The 19,070-nt window shown below is 34.6% G+C and overlaps 2 protein-coding genes across 3 annotated transcripts in view; both read left to right on the plus strand.

Moving 5' to 3' along the window:
* LOC128559140 (uncharacterized) lies at nt 1-1,353 on the plus strand. Its single transcript, XM_053550316.1, has one exon. The coding sequence runs from the start codon at nt 1-3 to the stop codon at nt 1,351-1,353; it is 1,353 nt and encodes a 450-aa protein (XP_053406291.1).
* An 11,095-nt stretch (nt 1,354-12,448) lies between these two features.
* Nucleotides 12,449-19,070, plus strand: part of LOC128558933 (uncharacterized) — a 33,742-nt gene continuing 27,120 nt past the window's right edge. The window contains exons 1-2 of one of the 2 annotated variants that reach the window (XM_053549266.1): nt 12,449-12,682; nt 16,588-16,791. In XM_053549266.1, the coding sequence (XP_053405241.1) occupies nt 12,632-12,682; nt 16,588-16,791 (255 nt within the window). In that variant the 5' untranslated portion in view covers nt 12,449-12,631. Of the gene's footprint in view, nt 12,683-15,541; nt 15,941-16,587; nt 16,792-19,070 lie in introns of those variants that run through there. The other variant, XM_053549267.1, reaches the window with a different exon arrangement.

Consider the following 19,070-nt stretch of genomic DNA (forward strand, 5'->3'; position numbering starts at 1 on the left):
ATGCTAAAAAAGGGGTTAGTTATTGGAAAGTTAATTGAGGCTATACTGAGAGACAGAATTTCATTGGATGTGAGTCGTAATCAAAATATATTTCAACGAGGTTTTACTAAAAATTCATCGCCTCTGAACGCAGCATTTATTATAGAGGAACTCTACCGTGAAAGTAAAGACAGTAAAACTGAATTAAATTTAATACTATTAGATGCTAAATCAGCTTTCGACGTAGTTGATCATCAACATTTGCTTAGACGATTGTATCATATGGGTGTTTCTGACCTGCACTGGAATATACTTGAAAGCTTCCACAAAGACTCTGTTAGTTCAATTAAGTGGAGGGGGCGTATATCTTCAGAATTTCATGTGCAACAGGGGGTTAGACAGGGTGGAGTCTTGAGCACAGATTTGTACAAAATTTACGTTAACCCACTGCTGAACAGACTTCAAGATGCCAACATAGGGTCAACAATAGGTGGAGTAAGATGTTCGGCTAGAGCATGTGCAGACGATATTTGCCTGTGTGCCGAGGCAGCGTCAGACTCTCAAGAACTCCTGAATATTGCAGTAGAATTCGCAAACATGGAACGCTATCTGTTACAACCTGCTAAAAGTGTACATATACGGATTCATCATCAGCGTAGAACGAAACATCAACAGTCACTATTTATGAACGACTCTAAACTTTCATCAGTAAAAAAATCACTGCATCTGGGTATTATACGTACTGACTCTGTGTTAAATAATCAGAGAGAGAATGTTGAAGAAAATGTAAAAAAAGCAAGACGCAAAGCTTATAGTTTATTTGGAAGTGGATATAAAGGACAAACTGGTCTCGATGTTTCAACCGTGGTTTATCTATATAAAACATACATTGTCCCCGTTCTGTTGTATGGTATGGAAATTCTTCTGCCACCGGTAAATCTGGTGCATAAGCTAGAGACATTTCAGAGAAAGTTGGTAAAAGAAATCCTGAGGCTACCTGACAATACAGCGAACCCAGCTATCCAAGTTATTACAGGGCTACCAGTAGAAGCTCAAATACATCTTCGCGCCTTAACATTTCTCCATACCATCGCGTCTCAAGAAGACAGTAGTGCTGAAAAACAAATTATGTATAGACAACTTCAAGTTAAATCAGTAGAAAGCTCTTCATGGTTTATAGCAATTCAGCATATTTTGTGGCGGTATGATCTTGGAACAATACAACAATTGATCGAATATTTACCGACAAAACAACAGTGGAAGGGGCAGATACATGGTGCTGTTAACAAATACTGGATTAGCAGCCGCTGTATACTACACTTAATTTTCTTAAGGATGACACTTTTGTACCGGGGCGAGTTATTCCATTGGTAGCTCCCGAATTTTGCGCGAGAGAATTAGAAAGATTGAAAACAAAACTAACTACGCCTTCTTACAGGAACTTATCTGTTATAGTCAACTAGAAAAAACTTAAATATTGACCCGACCTGCCAGATTTGTGAGGAGCTGAAGAAACTACAGTGTACTTCGTCCTCCATTGTCCAGCCCTTGAAAGTATACCCCGCGACAACCTATTTTGGGACACAACCCGTATTCGGCCGGCCCCGGTAATGTTTTAGTTTTCCTGGAAAACACGCCCCTTCCGGTTTCCCACACGCACGCTTTGTTTACAGACACCATACAAATGTCACGCTGGTAGTTTTGAAGAAAAATGGAAATTAAAAGGGTAAGCAAATGATAAAAAACTTACATGCTGTTACATTTTTAATTTTTTCACTATTCCCAAAATATCACGTCCAAAATATGTGTTTTTTAGAAATAAATCCAATGTTTTCATGTTGAAAGCTCTGGTCGTCTGACAGATGAGGTTTTTTACAGGCTCCGCCCCACTGTCAAATTTTATATTCTTTTCTATCTTGAATTTTATACTTCACACAAAAAGTTACGCACTTAAAGACCAGTGTACCTTACGATGTTTTCTTAACTAAATGGTTAATGATTTTTAAAAAGTAGTAGTAAGGTTTTTTTTCTCTGTTTCTTTTCAGAATCATGTGCCCACTAAGGGATCATACAGGCCTTATCATGATAATATGTAAGGGATGGGTACACTTATCATTTTGTATGTAACAGTGAGAGTAATCAGAATAGGAGACACGTTCCTGTGTCCCATCTGTGCTTATCCCACCAACTAACTCCATAAACTAACACTAAAAATACTTTGAAAATACGTTTTGGGTAGTTTTCTTGTTACTTACAGTTAAATTTGATATTCGAGATTTGTTTAAACTGTTTCTGACTTTTTGTGACGTAAACTTTGGCGCGCAGTATATTTTGAAGCGGGTGTCCGAAAACGGGTTGTACAACTCCCGGTTTATGGAAAAGTGGGTCCCGCCATGTTGGAAAGGATATCTAAAACATGCTGCGGGATTGAGGTTTGTTTACTTGCGTAATTTTTAGGATAAATGATTGTTGAACAAAACTCTAGCATTTATAATTTTTGTCTTGTACTTTCCGCTCATATTTTTGTGCAATGTGATCATTTAAAGCAGGTATTTGATTCTCTGTAAGTGGTACTTAACCGGATCATTAGTTTAACCGGACATTTGAAATATTCTCTTTTTAGCTAGCTTGCGCGAATGTAGAAATAATGAAATCAATATTCATAATTGATATTGAAAAGTTAAATTAATTAACATAAAAGTTGACATCACACTAAACAGATCTATTTATACAATAGTTCTATGCACATCATGTATAATAAACTGCATAAATTTAGATTAAAAACTATTCTAATCCGAAAACTCCTCTAATCCGAACTTTTTTCTAGTCCGAGCATGTTCGGATTAGAGATATTCCACTGTATACACTTTGACCAGATAGTTATTGAAAATATGTGATTAGATATATGGAAAGCCAAACACGCCACAATGTTATAATGGAAGTCTATGAGAAAACAATTAGTGATCTCTAACCTATATCAGAGCTGAAGCATGAAAAAAGTCTCACCTGTTGTTATATTTTCTTGTCCTCGTGGAATCTATTCAATAAATATGTAATAGAGTTCCGCTTAAGCCGGTGCTAGGGAGCGTGAAAGGTGTGCACAAATTTATTACCTCTCATGAACAGACTCAATCAAACCGAGTCTGCTATTATTCTGCTTGGTTGAGTTCTATGCTTCCAAAGGGTCTTTTTACAGATTCAAAACAGCAATCTTTAAGTGCCGTGTGGCGACTGTAAAAAGTCTCCCTGTACTTGGATTCAGTGTTGTTATATATTTTCTGGTCCTTTGGGATCAAATAGATGTGTAATAGAGTTCCGCACAAGCCGGTGCTAGGGGGCGTGAGAGGTGTTGCATATTTCATTACCTCTTATGAACAGACTCAATCAAACCGAGTCTGCTATTATTCTGCTTAGTTGATTTCTATACTTCCAAAGGATCTTATTACAGATTTTATCAACTATCGCAGCAGCAATCTTTAAGTGCCGTGTTGCGGCTGTAAAAAGTCTCCCTGTAATTGGATTCAGTGTTGTTATATTTTCTGGTCCTTTTGGATCATGCAATCTATTCAATAGATGTGTAATAGTGTTTCGCTTGAGCCGGGCTAGGGGGCGTGAGAGGTGTTGCACATTCCATTACCTCTCATGAACAGACTCAGTCAAACCGAATCCAATATCATTCTGCTTGGTTGAGTTCTATGCTTCAAAAGGATTTTTGTAGGAACCATTACAGGTGATGTTAATGGTCACAAATCTGTTGTAAATGATGTAAAAAAGACGTTTTTAAAATGTTTGCCTCTTTTTTATTTTGAAATGTATGCCTTTTTGCAAGAAATCGCTTATAAAATGAAAATTTTCCACTTTTATACAATGCATCCATAATAAGTCTTGAAAGAAATAAAAAAGTACTAGAAAAAAGGAAAATATGGAGAAAAAATGTTGGTCCCAGTCGGGCTTGAACCTACGACCCCTAAAAATTGCAGTCAAAGTAGGTTTATGGTAGGAATTGAATACTCTTCAAAAAGGAGGTACTCTATTACGGGTCCATTACCTTAAATGAAACTTAGTAAAACATTTTGTATTGGATCATGTTTGACAATAACACTAACTAGAGCTATCACTAAAGGTGATGAATGTACCCCCCGCATGCACTGACACAGTACATTGCAATTTGACGCACACAAGATTGCATAATTATGTGGACTGTATGTATATAGACTGTATGTATACAGTATAGTAACAAAAAACGAAGTCCCATAACTATGCAGAATATTTACCTAAAAGAATGTAACATGCACCATGCACAACTAGGGTTGGTACTGATCACTTGTATGAAGTTTCATTAAATTGTGTGCAAGGGTTTGGTAGATTAGGCACGCACAAGATTGCATATGCAGGCTGTATGTACATAGTATGTTAACAAGAAACAAAGTCTCATAACTCTGCAATTTTGTCGCTGAAAGAACCAAACACGCCCCATGCACAACTACTGTTGTTACTGATCACTTGTGTGAAGTTTCATTAAATTGTGTCAAGGGGATAAGGGAGAGATGGTGAGCACAAGATTGTGTCTATGTATATAGTACAGTAACAAAAAATCAAAGTCCCATAAGTCCGCAATTTTTTTTCTGGAAGAACCTAACGTGGCCCATGCACAACTACTGTTGTTACTGATCACTTGTGTGAAGTTTTATTAAATTGTGTCAAGGGGATGAGGAGAGATGGTGCGCACAAGATTGTGTCTATGTATATACATGTAGTATAGTAACAAAAAAAAACAAAGTCCCATAACTCTGAAATTTTTTTTCTAAAAGAACCTTACATGCCCCATGCACAACTACTGTTGGTACTGATCACTTGTATGAAGTTTCATTAACTTGTGTCAAAGGGATGGGGAGAGATGGTGCGCACAAGATTGTGTCTATGTATATAGTATAGTAACAAAAAAAACAAAGTCCCATAACTCTACAAATGTTTTTTTCTAAAAGAACCTAACATGTCCCATGCACAACTACTGTTGGTACTGATCACTTGTGTGAAGTTTCATTAAATTCTGTCAAGGGGATAAGGGAGAGATGGTGCGCACAAGATTGCGTCTACGGACAGACGGACAGACAGAGAGACAACCTGAAACCAGTATACACCCCCCCACACTTACAACTTTGTTGTCGGGGGGTACAAAAAAATGGTAAAATATGATACGAAACATTGTTTAAAAAGTACAGGGACCTTACTGGGAATAAGGTAACTGTATATCTGGGAATAAGGTAATGTTTGTCCGTTATGGCAGTCATGGAAACAAGCCCAAGAAGTGATTTTTTTTTTCAAAATTGATTTTTACTGCATTTACAGTATTTTATTATACACTTTGACAAAATTTGCTACACTTTATATGTATTGGAAAAAGTTCTATCAAACGAATTTCTCCCGCCATGCCAACTATCTAAACAGGGTGTCATCTCATTCGCACGGACATTACTCAGATAAAGTATCATTATTCATTTGTATTTCGTCCGATATTTTGGTGGAACTAAAAGAGTTCTTAAAAAAATGATTAGATATACATGTTTCTATTTATGGAAGGCCGTACACGCCAGAATGTCATATTGAATGTCTATGGGAAAACAAATGGTGATCACTAAACTGCAAGAAGAAACATAATTTTGATATATTTTTTCGTAAGCGTATGACGTCGCCACAATTGTTTTGAAGTTACACATATCTGTCAGTAGATATAAACTGTATACAGTGGTGAATTACACGTGTGTGCAACAAGTGAAGTGCGTAACACGTGTGTAACGACTGTAGTGGTAGGCAAGTGTGTTTCAGTTTACGTCGGTGCCGTCGTCCGAGAAAAGCACAGTGGTGAATTACACATGTGTGCAACAACTGAATTGTGTTTTGATTGTGTTAAGACTGTAGTGGTAGGCAAGTGTGTTTAACTTGACGTCGCTTTCCGTCGTGTGTGTAAAACACAGTGGTGTTTTACACGTGCGTGCAAAACCTGAAGTGAGTTTCGCGTGTGTTCCGACTGTAGTGGTAGGCAAGTGTGTTTCATTTGACGTCGCTTTCCGTCGTGTGTGAAAACACAGTGGTGAATTACATGTATGTGAAAAACCTGAAGTGAGTTTCGCGTGTGTTCCGACTGTAGTGGTAGGCAAGTGTGTTTCATTTGACGTCGCTTTCCATCGTGTGTGAAAACACAGTGGTGAATTACACGTGTGTGCAAAAACTGAAGTGAGTTTCGCGTGTGTAACGACTGTAGTGATAGGCAAGTGTGTGCCACATTTGATGTCGGTTATCGTTGTGTGTCAGATTGATCACGTGACACTTTAGTGGCTTTCAGGTAAAATTTTAAAGTTTTCAAAATTGAAAATATTATACTTTCGACCCCAAATACTTTGACATTTGACAATGTAGCCACAGGGTGCATTTTATTTTTAGTCTACGACTTCTAGAAAGCGGTGTAGTCAGTTTCAGGTTGTATGCCACATGTAGTGACATTCCGTTGCAAACCAGTATGCTAGCGTGCGTGCGTGCGTCTGTGTGCTGTGGGTTTCGTTTTGGGGAGGCTGCGGTTTTGGAAAATGGCATTCCCTGTTTGATATTTTCCTTGTTTCTTTACATCCTCATATCCTTTCATTTCATCAGTAAGACAGGAAAGGTTCCTATTGGGCACCCAAAAATCATCACATACAATTTTGAGGACATTAAAATTTATGAAGGATTAGTTAAATGTAAACTACTTCCACCTCGCTGTCTCTACATACTTGTTCTACCAGCAAAAGCAAAAAAGAAACTGCTATTTAGCCTCTGTAGAACATGCGCAGTTGAATGTCACCGATCGGCATGTAAGCATTCTGATGACGGGGCATTCTTCGTGACCTGGGTTACAGATGAGGTTAAAATTACGTTGTCCAAAGGTTACGAAATCCTGAAGCGTTATGAAGTTTGCCATTTTAATGTGGTATCGCAGTATGACCCAATTTCTAAAACTGGTGGTCTCTTCACTTAATATGTAAATACATTTCTGAAAATAAAACAAGAAGCATGTGGCTGGCCAGAATGATGACATACAGAAAACGATAAAACGTTATACATACAAAAGCTTTACGAACAAGAAGGCATACTTTCAGACTATAACATTTTAAAAACAGACCCGGTCTACCCTCCTTGGCCAAACTGATGCTGCACTCATTCTGGGGAAAATTCAGCGTACGAATCTATCTCAGTCAAAATACGTATCAGACACAGATGAAAATTTTGATCTCCAAACCAGCGATCAACAAATCGTTAAAGATATTAGATTTATAAAGGAACAATCCATTCAAATTACGATGACGTTTTGGAAGCTTCGTGCAGAACAAACAACAAACTGACGGTTTCAAATTTTATGCCGAGGTATCTGATACACAGGAGATCAATTATTAAGATGTTACATCCTCACATCCTTTCATCAATAAGACAGGCAAGGTGCCTATTGGGCACCTAAAACCATCACATACAATTTTGAGGACATTTAAAGTTAGGAAGGATTAGTTAAATGTTAACTACGTCCGCCTCGCGGTCTCTTCATACCTGTTCTACCAGCAAAAGTAAATGGAAAACTACCGTGTAGCTTCTATAGAACATGCGCAGATGAATGTCACCAATCGGCATGTAAGCATTCTGATAAGGAAATGGAAAGTGAAAAACCAGGTCGTCCAACACGACATTAACCAAAATGTTGCAGGCTCGGTTTGACTGAGCCTGTTCATGGACGGTAGTGGGTCCACGCCCTCTAGATCCGAGTTGAGCAGAATTCACACGACTATTGTCACCAAACAGGAAGCCAAGGACTATAGAATAGTATTCAACAAAAAGGTAATCGATAAAGATTACCTCACATATTCTTAAGGGTACTGTTATAAACTATATCTTTTACAGCAATATTTGTATGGTTACTTAATTAATGATATCCACATAGTGACATTGTTTTATGTGTATGTAAATTGTATATTTTGTAAATGAAATGCATATAAAAATAATTCTGTGTTTTCTTTTGCTTCTGTCACACAAGACATGTAATTTAGAACATAAATTCGTGCTAATGTAATCTTTTAAATTACAACACCTTTGTATATAGTACGATCTACAACAGTTCACTTCCGTAAAATAAGGTGTTTGTAAGAATTAAATATTTCCATTTATTATCTGAATCATGGGGCACCGACATCTACACGAAATTAAAAATGACTAAATCATATGAAGAAGTACTTCGCAAAACATTTATTTTAGATTGAAAATATGTAACCAAGCATAACATAGATTATAAACTACTTCTAGCAGCCTCACTTGTACATATGTCTTGCAAAAAGGGTAAAACCATCAAAGGCAAGTTTTACAAAAAAAAGTACAGCTGTCATGAAAGTCTGTTACAATGTACGCTCAAGTTAATGTTTGAAAGGCATGTACTTTATTCTTAACAATGCTCTTATGGTCTTAGTTTAAACATATTTTTATTTCAGAATGGCATAAAATATTTACAATACAACATTTCAGGAATTGGACAAAAAGCTATATTAGCTTACAGTTGCCCTCTCCTTATTACATAAAGCAACATTTTTTTTTTCATGGCACAATTATTTACCAGTTAATACAGTATTATATGAAATACCTGGAAAGATGACACATTTCAGTAAGCCAAAAAGTGCTTTTGTAAAGTAGAATTAAAGTTTAAATATGAAAACATACTTCAGACTTATAGCAATGAATTGAGTAGTAGGATTCAGAATCACCGGATATGGAATAACAAACAAACCTCATTGAAAGAGATATTTGATACTGATTTAAATGGTGAGTGTAAAATGTAATAATTAAACACCAAATTAGAGTAGTAAAAACTTAAACACGTAAAAGAAGAAAAGATAAACGGATGAACTTTAAAGATAAAGTGTGAAGAAAATAGCTGAATCAATTAAATACTCAATGTTTTTAGGTAATGTGTGAGGGAATACATTGTATGACGTGTGTGCATGTGTATTTTATGCAACATTACATCTTATCTAGCTATAACTAGAATCGTTTTGTTTCTCTAATGTATTTTTGAACGGCATTAAAAATTGTTATATTGGAATCAAAAGGTAATGAAATATTACCGTTTAAGATAACATTGATAGAAGGGTACAATGTCGGGAAATCGTAGTAAGTAGTTCAGTTCGGAGATCTATGTATTTTGGACAAATAAGGAAAAGTGGTATGAATTTTTTATTTCCCCGCACTCACACAAAGGAGAGTCATTAATATTTTTCTCAAATAAATCCGAGGAAAGAGAGCTGCAGTGAGTGCGTAATCTTGTGAGAAGGATCTGCAGTTTGCGGTCACCAGAAAAGAAGAAGCTGGGGACATTTGGTAGGTCATTATTTATTATTCGTTTGAATGATGCAACCGTTGGAGCATTTTGTGTCTGAAGTGGGAGGCATTGAATTCTCTGATAACAGAAGGTAAAAAAAAAAAAAATGATTTGTAGTAAAAGCCAGTATTTGTGAGGATGTTTTGCGTGTTGTTTGCATTCCTGATTGTTAAGCGATGCTCACTGCCAACTGACAAAGGGACAAGATCTGAAAGATACTGAGATTATTTTTCATTTTAAAGAAGAGAATAAGTTTGTGTTTGTATCGTCTTTTCTCCAAGGATTCTTAGCTAACCTCTGTCATGAGTTTATCAATGGATACAAGTTTTGTTGTTCCGGTAATTAGTCTTGCCGATTCATGTTGAATTTGCTCAAGCTCTCGTTTTTCATTTTGTGTGCAAGTATCAAATAATACATCTCCATACTCTAGAATTGGTCTTATAAAAGATATGTAGATAACTTCAAGTGATTTTCTATCAAGCTGAAATTTCAATTTTTTCATAATAATTCTTTTCCAAGCTTTACTTTTTATGTATTTTATGTGTTTGGACCACCGCAGATCATGCGAGAGATTAATACACAAGTGTTTATGATTACGGACTTCATTTATTTGTACACCTTGCATTCTGATTGGATGATGATTGATATTTCTGTGGGTTTTAAGTGATATCAGTAAGGATTCTGTTTTAGAAGGATTGAATTTTTCCAACCATTTTTCTGCCCGTGAAGTTATTTTCTGCAGGTCCGAGTTTGAAATAGTTGAAGCAGTGATAGGGTCTTCTACTACAATGAAAAGGTTAGTGTCATCAGCAAAGAGCCTAATATTCGCTTGGATATCTAGTACTATATCGTTGATATAAATAAGAAAGAGTAAAGGCCCGAGAATTGACCCTTGTGGAACACCAGCTGTAATGAACTTTTCAGACGATTTGCAACCAGGAAGAACAACTCTTTGTTTTCTGTTATTAAGGTACGAAGAGAACTAAGAAGAAACACGTCCGGAAATACCTACAGAATTCAGTTTGGAAATAAGTCACTTGTGCGAGACACGATCGAAGGCTTTACTTATGTCACAAAATACAGCTCTGACCTCTTTACCGGAGTCAACAGCCTGTGCAAATAAGTTATAGGTGTATGTTAGCTGACTGACAGTAGAGTCACCAGGAACAAAACCGGATTGCAAAGGAGTAAGAATATCATATTCTCGAAGAAAATTGAAACTTGATAAGGGATATAGGACGATAGTTACTAACTAATGAAGGGTCGCCAGATTTGAAAAGAGGAGAAACATTTGCTTCCTTCCATGTGTCAGGAACCTGAGATATCTGAATTGAATAGTTGAAGAGAGAGCTGAGAGGACTACTCAGTTGATGTGAAAGTTCACGAAGTATACGATTGTTAATTCCGTCAGGACCAGCTCTTTCCCTAAAGGAAGTGACTTTAGTACCAATTCCACCTCGCTAGGAGTAATAGTGATGTCATCAGGAGTCTGGTCTGAAATATCAGGCAAATCAGGGAGAATGGGAGCTCGTTTTTCATCAATTCGAGTCTGGGCAACGAAAATGTCATTTAAGAGATTTACCTTATCAGTGTCATTGAATATAATGTTATCGCCAGAGGAAAGTGGGGGTATAGAGACTGATGAAGGAGGTTTAATGAAGGATTTAAGACAAGTCCACTAACTCTTAGTGTTCCGATTTTCTTGTTTTAACTTTGCGGCTAGGTTGTCAATGTGCTGTTTCTTTGCCTCATGGATTTTAGAGGTGATTTGGTTTCGAAAATTTCGAAATCTTTCCCAGTGAAATGGCGAATCGGTGTGCTTTGCTTTTCGGTAAAGACGTTTTCTTTTTCTAATAAGCAATCACAAGTCATTTTTAAACCAAGGTGGTTCATTTTCTCGTATTAGAACTTTTCTATTTGGAATACATTGTTTTGCTATATTTGTAATTTCATTCGATATATTATTAGCGTAAACATTAATATCAACATTTTTTTTGAGATTCCAAGTCAATTTCAGAGGCTAGTTGTCTGAGAAGAACATAATTTCCCTTTTCAAAAATCCAGACGTGACGGTAAAAACATAACCGCTTTGGCTTTTTAAATTGAGTAAACAATAGATAGGACAATGGTAACGGACATCTTGAGGAAGAAAAGGACCGCCAACACCACTAGAATGGATAAGGTGTTTGATTGAAGTAAAAATGAGGTAGATTATGGAGGTAGATGACTCTGTATAATGAGTAGGCGAATCTATAACCTGATGCAGAGACAATTGAGAACATATATCATGAACTTTTCTCAAGGAAGCAGTATTCATTACGTTTAAGTTAAAGTCGTCCATAATTAAGATATTTTCAATCCCTGTATCAATAGCTAGATGCAAAGAATCAACAATCAAAGCGTGATGTACAGGGTCTGTATCAGGCGGTCTTTAAAAATGTCCATATAGAATATGCTTGTTGGAAAGTACAATTTCAATCCAGATACATTCAGTACCATTAATTTCAAGATTATGGCGTCTTTTATAATGAATGTATTCTTTAACATAAAGTATTACTCCACCGTAATTGTCTGTGCGATCTTTTCTTTTAGGATTTGCAAACGAGTGAAGAATTAGATCAGAAGTTGGAATATGTGGGCCAAGTCAGGTTTCTGAGAAAGAGAGGATGTCAAAATCCCTCAGTTCGGTGTAGAGCGTGTCGAGTTTTGGACACAAACTCTGAACATTGTAGTGAACAAAAGAAAGGTTCCTAGAAAGATCAATATATTCACTATCAGATGAGACAGATGATGTAGGTGACGTACCACAGTTACTGGATAGAGGTCCCGGGTTTTTGTGAACATCCCCTGACAGAAGGATGATAGCAGAAATGTTCCAGAATTGAACAAAAGCAAAAAGAATATAATTGAACATACATTTAAATGTTGAATCTTGCTAGGTGGATGTACACGACGGTGTATAGGTAAAGATATTTTTTTGAAAGTCAGGTCGTTGTCATAAATACACATTATGGTCTTTATCCCATTAAACCAACGCCGTAATGTTGCTTTTATTTATGCATGTACATGTATATATCAATGTCTAAGCATATGTTGCTGTGTATCTTTGCACTGGAGTTAGGTTTAAAACAGTGTGTGTATTTTTACACTGAAAAATTAATGTATTTTTACAGTGAAAAATTAAGAAATTGTGTTTTTCTAACACTGAAACAATTAAGAAACTGTGTTTTTGAACACTGAAAAATTAAGAAACTGTTAACTGTGATGGAGCATTTAAGTCTGACTGGAAGTTACCGCGAAATTGGCACAGAACTGGTAAGGGTTAAGAGTTATTTTATTTTTGTTTCAAAGTAACAAGACGTGCCGTTATGCACAGTAGTACGATGATATTGAATGGTAACTTATAAAAAGCCCCTTTTAAATGGCAAACATGTTATATGATATTATGAAATGTACATTAAGTTTACATCTCATGTTTAATGTCATAGGCGTGAAACTTGTCCGCTTAGGTATTGTGGAATTTGTCCAGAATTTGGGATTTGTTTGTTGATTATTTTGTTAAAATTTATTTGAGTACATGGATTATTATCGTGCTATGTATATAAATAGGGATATTATTTTGAATATGTATATAGAGAGAGGGAGAATGATCAAATTATTGTAGATGTAGTACTGAATTATTGATCGAGTGTATGGATGTTATTATATCATGCATGACCCTGGAGAATAAATATTTTGCTATTAAAAACACGTTCAATAGAATAGAGGATGATGACCTTGAATGCAATGGTATGAAAATAAAATATTTCACGGGGGAAATATAGTGTGTTTTGTCACGGATCATTAAGATAATAATTATTTTTGCCATCAATATCACCGTGCAATATTAATTTTACGGGGTTGGAAATTGCGCGCGATATCCTTTCTAACATATGATTTATAGATCTAAATTCTTAGATGATTAATTTTGTTAATGTGAGTCTCCCTTGCGAATATCTGGAAATGTTAAGAGTGAGTTCATACCATTCGTACACAGATATTTAGGGATACTGATATTACTAACGTTAAACAAGAACTAGTTACTTCAGACATTATTTAAATATATAAAATTCATGCACGTCTTCATTAACACGCGAAAATATTTATGTCACGTCGACATATTTTTGGCGCCATAAAGACGCTGAGAAAGACTGATGTCGCATTTTATATAGTGTTTTATTTTTTTAACATTTATTATCCATTGAATGTTACTGTACAAACAAATTTAGTTCATATTTACAATTTAACTAATACAAATAGATAACATACAACGGTTAAAATGATTAAGGAAGGGATGAAGATAGAGAAGATGAAAATAATGAATGATAGAGTAAAATGCTTTTAAAGGGAAACATGGATAAATTTCATATAACCTACAGATGTCTTTTTATAATTTTAGTAAAGATCATTTTAGGTTATGTTGGTAAACCTTATTTTTCATAAGTACTCTTCAATATTGGAGGAATAAATCTAGCTATCTGATATTCAATGTATTTTCTAGCCTTTATGAAATATCTAAATTTTGCCCAAGTAGGAGTAGAATTTTCTAACTTCGAATTTTGTATATTTATTCCCACTCAAGGTTGGCAAGTTGTTCATTTCTTTTTTGTTGAGCCCTATTTTCAGGTGTTATATCTGTGTTGTAATAATGTTCTATAAACATCTTATACAAAATTGTATTATTTTTCTTCAATCCCAGTACCTTATCTATAAAACATTTCTTATCTTTTAAATCATTTATATTCAAATTTCTTAAGCTTCCATTTCATGTATCAGAAATACTGGTAATTAAACTATTGTAACTTAAAAAAAACCAGTTGTTTGAAATATCAAATAATCTTTTGAATTTAGTTTAATATAAGAGTTATTCCAAAGTACTTCTTTTGATAAGATGTCTATAGTCGTACTAAATGAATTCTTGCCCAACTTATGACAATATCTCTGAGAATTTTATTTTGAAACAATTTTTAACGTCTTTTTCTTCCAGATTAGATTAGAAAATCAGTTTACCACCCCATTTTTTAGTTCATTTATATAACATTTTTTCCAGTCAAATTGATATTTTCATTGAATATTCTGTAAACCCAACTGCATTTTACTGTATTCAATTTGGCTTTGAAATCAATCATTTTTAATCCCCTTCTTCTGTATCAAGTCTTATTATTGTTCTAGCTATCTTGTCTGGTTAATTGTCCCAGAGAAATTGATAAAATAGCTTATTTATTTCATTTACAGTACTTTCGGGCTGATCGTGTTGAACAATCAAAAAGTAAAGTATTTTGGAGAGATAAATTGTGTTGTTGTTTTCCCCAGCATTTAAGAAATGCTGTAACTTCTGCTATTTTTGGGTTTCAATTTAAAGTATGTATTTTCTTATTATCATTTACAAAGGTTGTAGTTTATATAGTGTTTTATGCAAAATACGTTTCAGAGTCGAACTAAACGAATAACTCGATGGACGTCTACGCACTCTCGAAAGGTTCTCTTTACTACAAATAAACACAACAAAAATATACCTTTCGGACTTCACACAAATAAACACAACAAAAATATACCTTTCGGACTTCACACACACGCACACACGCACACGCACGCACACGCATACACACACATATATATATGATAGTTTTTAGAAATGTTATGCAGATACTAACATGTAAATATTAATATCTAGAGGGTTCTTTATGTTCATATATCGCAGTTAGATGAAATTTTTAATCTTAAAATTTGAAACATTTGAAAACTTAATGTATGTCTGATGCTATCGAGGTGCACATTAGAACTGACCAATTTTACATCAAATTACCTAATACCCAATTCGGCTAATTTCTATTGGACGATTTGTAACTAAACAATGAACCACTGGTCACTTTCTCGAGCGGTTTAATGAAACGAAACGTGCAGAACAGAACTTTTCCGCTATACTACGTAACGCGGAAAAGTAAAAATTATTCCGCGGGACATGTTACCATTCTATTAATTAAGCACGTGTACGCGCTGACATAACGCCGATTCCTTCACCTTTTTAAATAAAAGTTGTCCTCTACTGATCACGTGTTTTTAATATTATTATTATTATTGAAATGTGAATCTCATGTTTATGTTACAGTATGTAATTTAATAATAAACTAAACATAACGTCAACCTACTACATTTGGCAGGCGCTATACATACGCTATGGAAAAGGATTACAATTTCATCGACTTGTCTGCTGGATCAATGACTAAATCTATTGAATCACCCCTTTACCGGTGATTTTATTTATGAATGTGTATATACATTTGTATATGTATATATATATATCAATGCCTGTGCATATGTCGCGGTGTACCATTGCGTTGGAGTTATTTTTCAAAATTGTCGTTTAAAACAGAAAGTTTGTGTATTTTTACACTAAAAAATTAAGAAACTGTGTTTTTTTAACACTGAAAAATTAAGAAACTGTGTTTTTAACACTGAAAATTTTAGAATAAATTAACTGTGATGGAGCATTTAAGTCTGACTGGAAGTTACCGCGAAATTGGCACAGAGCTGGTAAGGGTTAAGAGTTATTTTATTTTATTTTATTTTCAAAGTATCCAAGACGATAAAACTTTGTTAACACTATTTTCGTTATACACAGTGCAATGAGGTCGAATGGTTCGATCAATTTATTTATTTATTTATTTAAGTCATATGGCGAATTATATCAAGGTTATTTCACGCTTATATTGATTAGTATTTTAGTGATACGACAGCTGCTACCACACGAATAAGTAATGTCTTTGATATTGCACGCATAATTCCACTGATCGTATGACCATTTATTTGAGGAATACTGCAGCTGCTTTTCAAATGAATAAATGATTCACGGGATATTTCAACCATAAACATAAATAAATAATTTGGTGTCTACTTTAGGCAGTATCAAACTAACTTGTTATTCCTGTGATATCACATCCATTTTACACGAATAAGAAATCTTATGGATACTGTGTCCATTACCAAATTTAAATGTAATTGCCGCAAAATTACAGACATATTTCACAAATAAGGGATATTACAACCATTTTGATAAGAATGTTGTAATTTCAGAGACACTGCAAACATGATGCTACGCGTTATGTGGAGTTTAAAGATATCACAACCGATATTAAATGAATTAGTAATTGCAAAACTCAGTGCTAGAATTTCTGTTTTAGGGACAAATAACAGCAGATAGTTTAAAAAAAATTCTCGCAAAGTTCAAAAATTCTGACCTATATGAGAAAACTGCCCAGTATATAAAGAAGTCAGAAGGAGCCCACGTGTTGTCAACGTTCAAAGATACGGTGAAGAAGTATTGTGGTAACTATTTGGAAGAATTTAATGGATTGGCTGATGGCGCGGGAGTGGATGTCAACGATGTAAGAAAAATGTTTCAACCTTATTTTCCCAATTTTCTTTGATTAAAAAAACCAAGAGGGCCATGATGGACCTGTATCGCTCACCTGACCTATTGACCTAAAGATCATCAAGATCAACATTAAGTGTTAACAAGCTTTTCCTTTGATTTGACCTGGTGACCTAGTTTTTAATCCCAGATTACCCAGTATCAAACTCATCCAAGATTTTATTAAGGGTAACATTTTGACTATGTTTCATTAAGATTAGGTCAAAATTGTGACCTCTAGAGTGTTAACAAGCTTTTCCTTTGATTTGACCTGGTGACCTAGTTTTTGACCTCAGATGACCCAATATCAAACTCTTCCAAGATTTTATTGAGGGTAACATTCTGACCAAGTTTCATTAAGATTAGGTCAAAATTGTGACCTCTAGAGTGTTAACAGTCAAATTGTTGACGACGAACGGACGGACGGACTGATGGACGACGGACACAGGGCGATCACAAAAGCTGCCGGGATAGTCAACGCATACCATGCACTCAGATTACTCTCATCTGGTGTTTTCTGAAGTGTTACTGTATAATCTGTTAGGAGAATGTTTCAAAATAGGTTTGAGGATGTCCAATCACAAAAGTTTACGTGTATCTATTTTATTTCTCTTTAATATAATATGTACAATACATATGGACCTGGTCGAAATGACTTTCATATACATTCAGCATATCGGTAACTATAAAACAGTCATAATATGAAAAAAATATTACTTGAATGAAAAATTCATTTCAACCTGTATTTATCTTAGTTAGATGCCATTCTGTTTAATTCAATAATTTGGTATATAAACTATGTCTTGATATTCTTTATAATCAACAGAATATTGCCCATGACGACTGGCTTAGACGTGTGTGTAGCTCTTGACCAAGAAGGGCCTCATTTAAGTTCAATATTGTATATACCGTATGGGACCAGTAGTATAGTAATTGTTTGTGCGAGCGCAGTTTAATCTAATTTAACATTTAACCCTTGACCTAAACCGATCAATGCTGACCAATTTCAACAAATTTAAAACAAATTTTAACAAATTATTGTTAAAACCTATAGTAAAATATGATTAAACACTTCTACCAAATATTTGCCAAAATCCTGCCAAGTGGCAGCAATGTGACAATGTCTGCCAACTTGGCAAACTTTTGGCAAACTTTTGGCAGATTATTTTTATTGATAAAATGTAACTTATTTGATCTTATTTTGAATTAATAACTACATTATTAGTCTTTAAATAATTTTAAATACATTTGATATAGATGAGTTTACAAAATAAAATATATTGTTTGAAAGAAAGAAAATTTACTGATAATATAAATCCTCACTATGTTACGGCAAAAAACGGGAGAAAAATGATAAGGGCTACTTGTTCATCTTGTGGAAAAATGAAATCAAAGTTTGTTAAAAGTACAGGGGGTAATTTAGATATTCACAAAGCAATGTTACCTTTATTACCTAAGAAAGGTTTAACACTTCCAGGATATAATTATTGTGGGCCAGGAAATCCCCTAGATAATGGACCCCCTGTCAATGAACTGGATGCAGTATGTATGGACCATGATTTTTGCTATGACTCAAGACTAAGTAAAAGTGAATGTGACAAAAAAATGCTTTCCAATTTAAATAAAACTAAATCAAAAACATTTGGAGAAAAGATTGCAAAACATTTAGTTGTAAAACCAGCTATCAAAACGAAATACAAACTTGGTCTCGGACAAAAATCAAAAAACGGGAAAAGGGGGTAGAGCAAACTTTTACTACCCCCGAAATAAATTGGAGTGATGAATTAGCAGAAGAATTACACAAACCAATTAAAAGAAAATTTAGGAAACGAAGAGTGATAGTTAATGATATTGATGATACTTGGTCAGCTGATTTAGTTGACATGCAAGCTTTTTCAAAATATAATAAAGGAGTAAAGTACTTGTTAACCGTTATTGATATATTTAGTAAATATGCTTGGGTTATTCCATTAAAGAATAAAACTGGAGAATCTGTTACTGAAGCATTTGAAAAAATAATTTCTGAAGATAGAATTCAGGGACGAAAGTCCCCGAAGACTGCAAGGATTCCACAAAATTTATGGGTAGATGAAGGAAAAGAATTTTATAATAAAAAGTTTGAATCATTTTTGAATAAAAATAAGATTAATATGTACCATACATTTAATGAAGGAAAGGCTGTAGTAATAGAAAGATTTAATAGAAGTTTAAAAAGAATAATGTGGAAATATTTTACAGCAAATAATACTTATA

This window comes from Mercenaria mercenaria, chromosome 8 (genome assembly GCF_021730395.1).
Source record: "Mercenaria mercenaria strain notata chromosome 8, MADL_Memer_1, whole genome shotgun sequence".
NCBI lineage: Eukaryota > Metazoa > Mollusca > Bivalvia > Venerida > Veneridae > Mercenaria > Mercenaria mercenaria.

Excerpts from the sequence above, each read along its gene's own strand:
- LOC128559140 (XM_053550316.1), top strand. The coding sequence starts at position 1 with ATGCTAAAAAAGGGGTTAGTTATTGGAAAGTTAATTGAGGCTATACTG.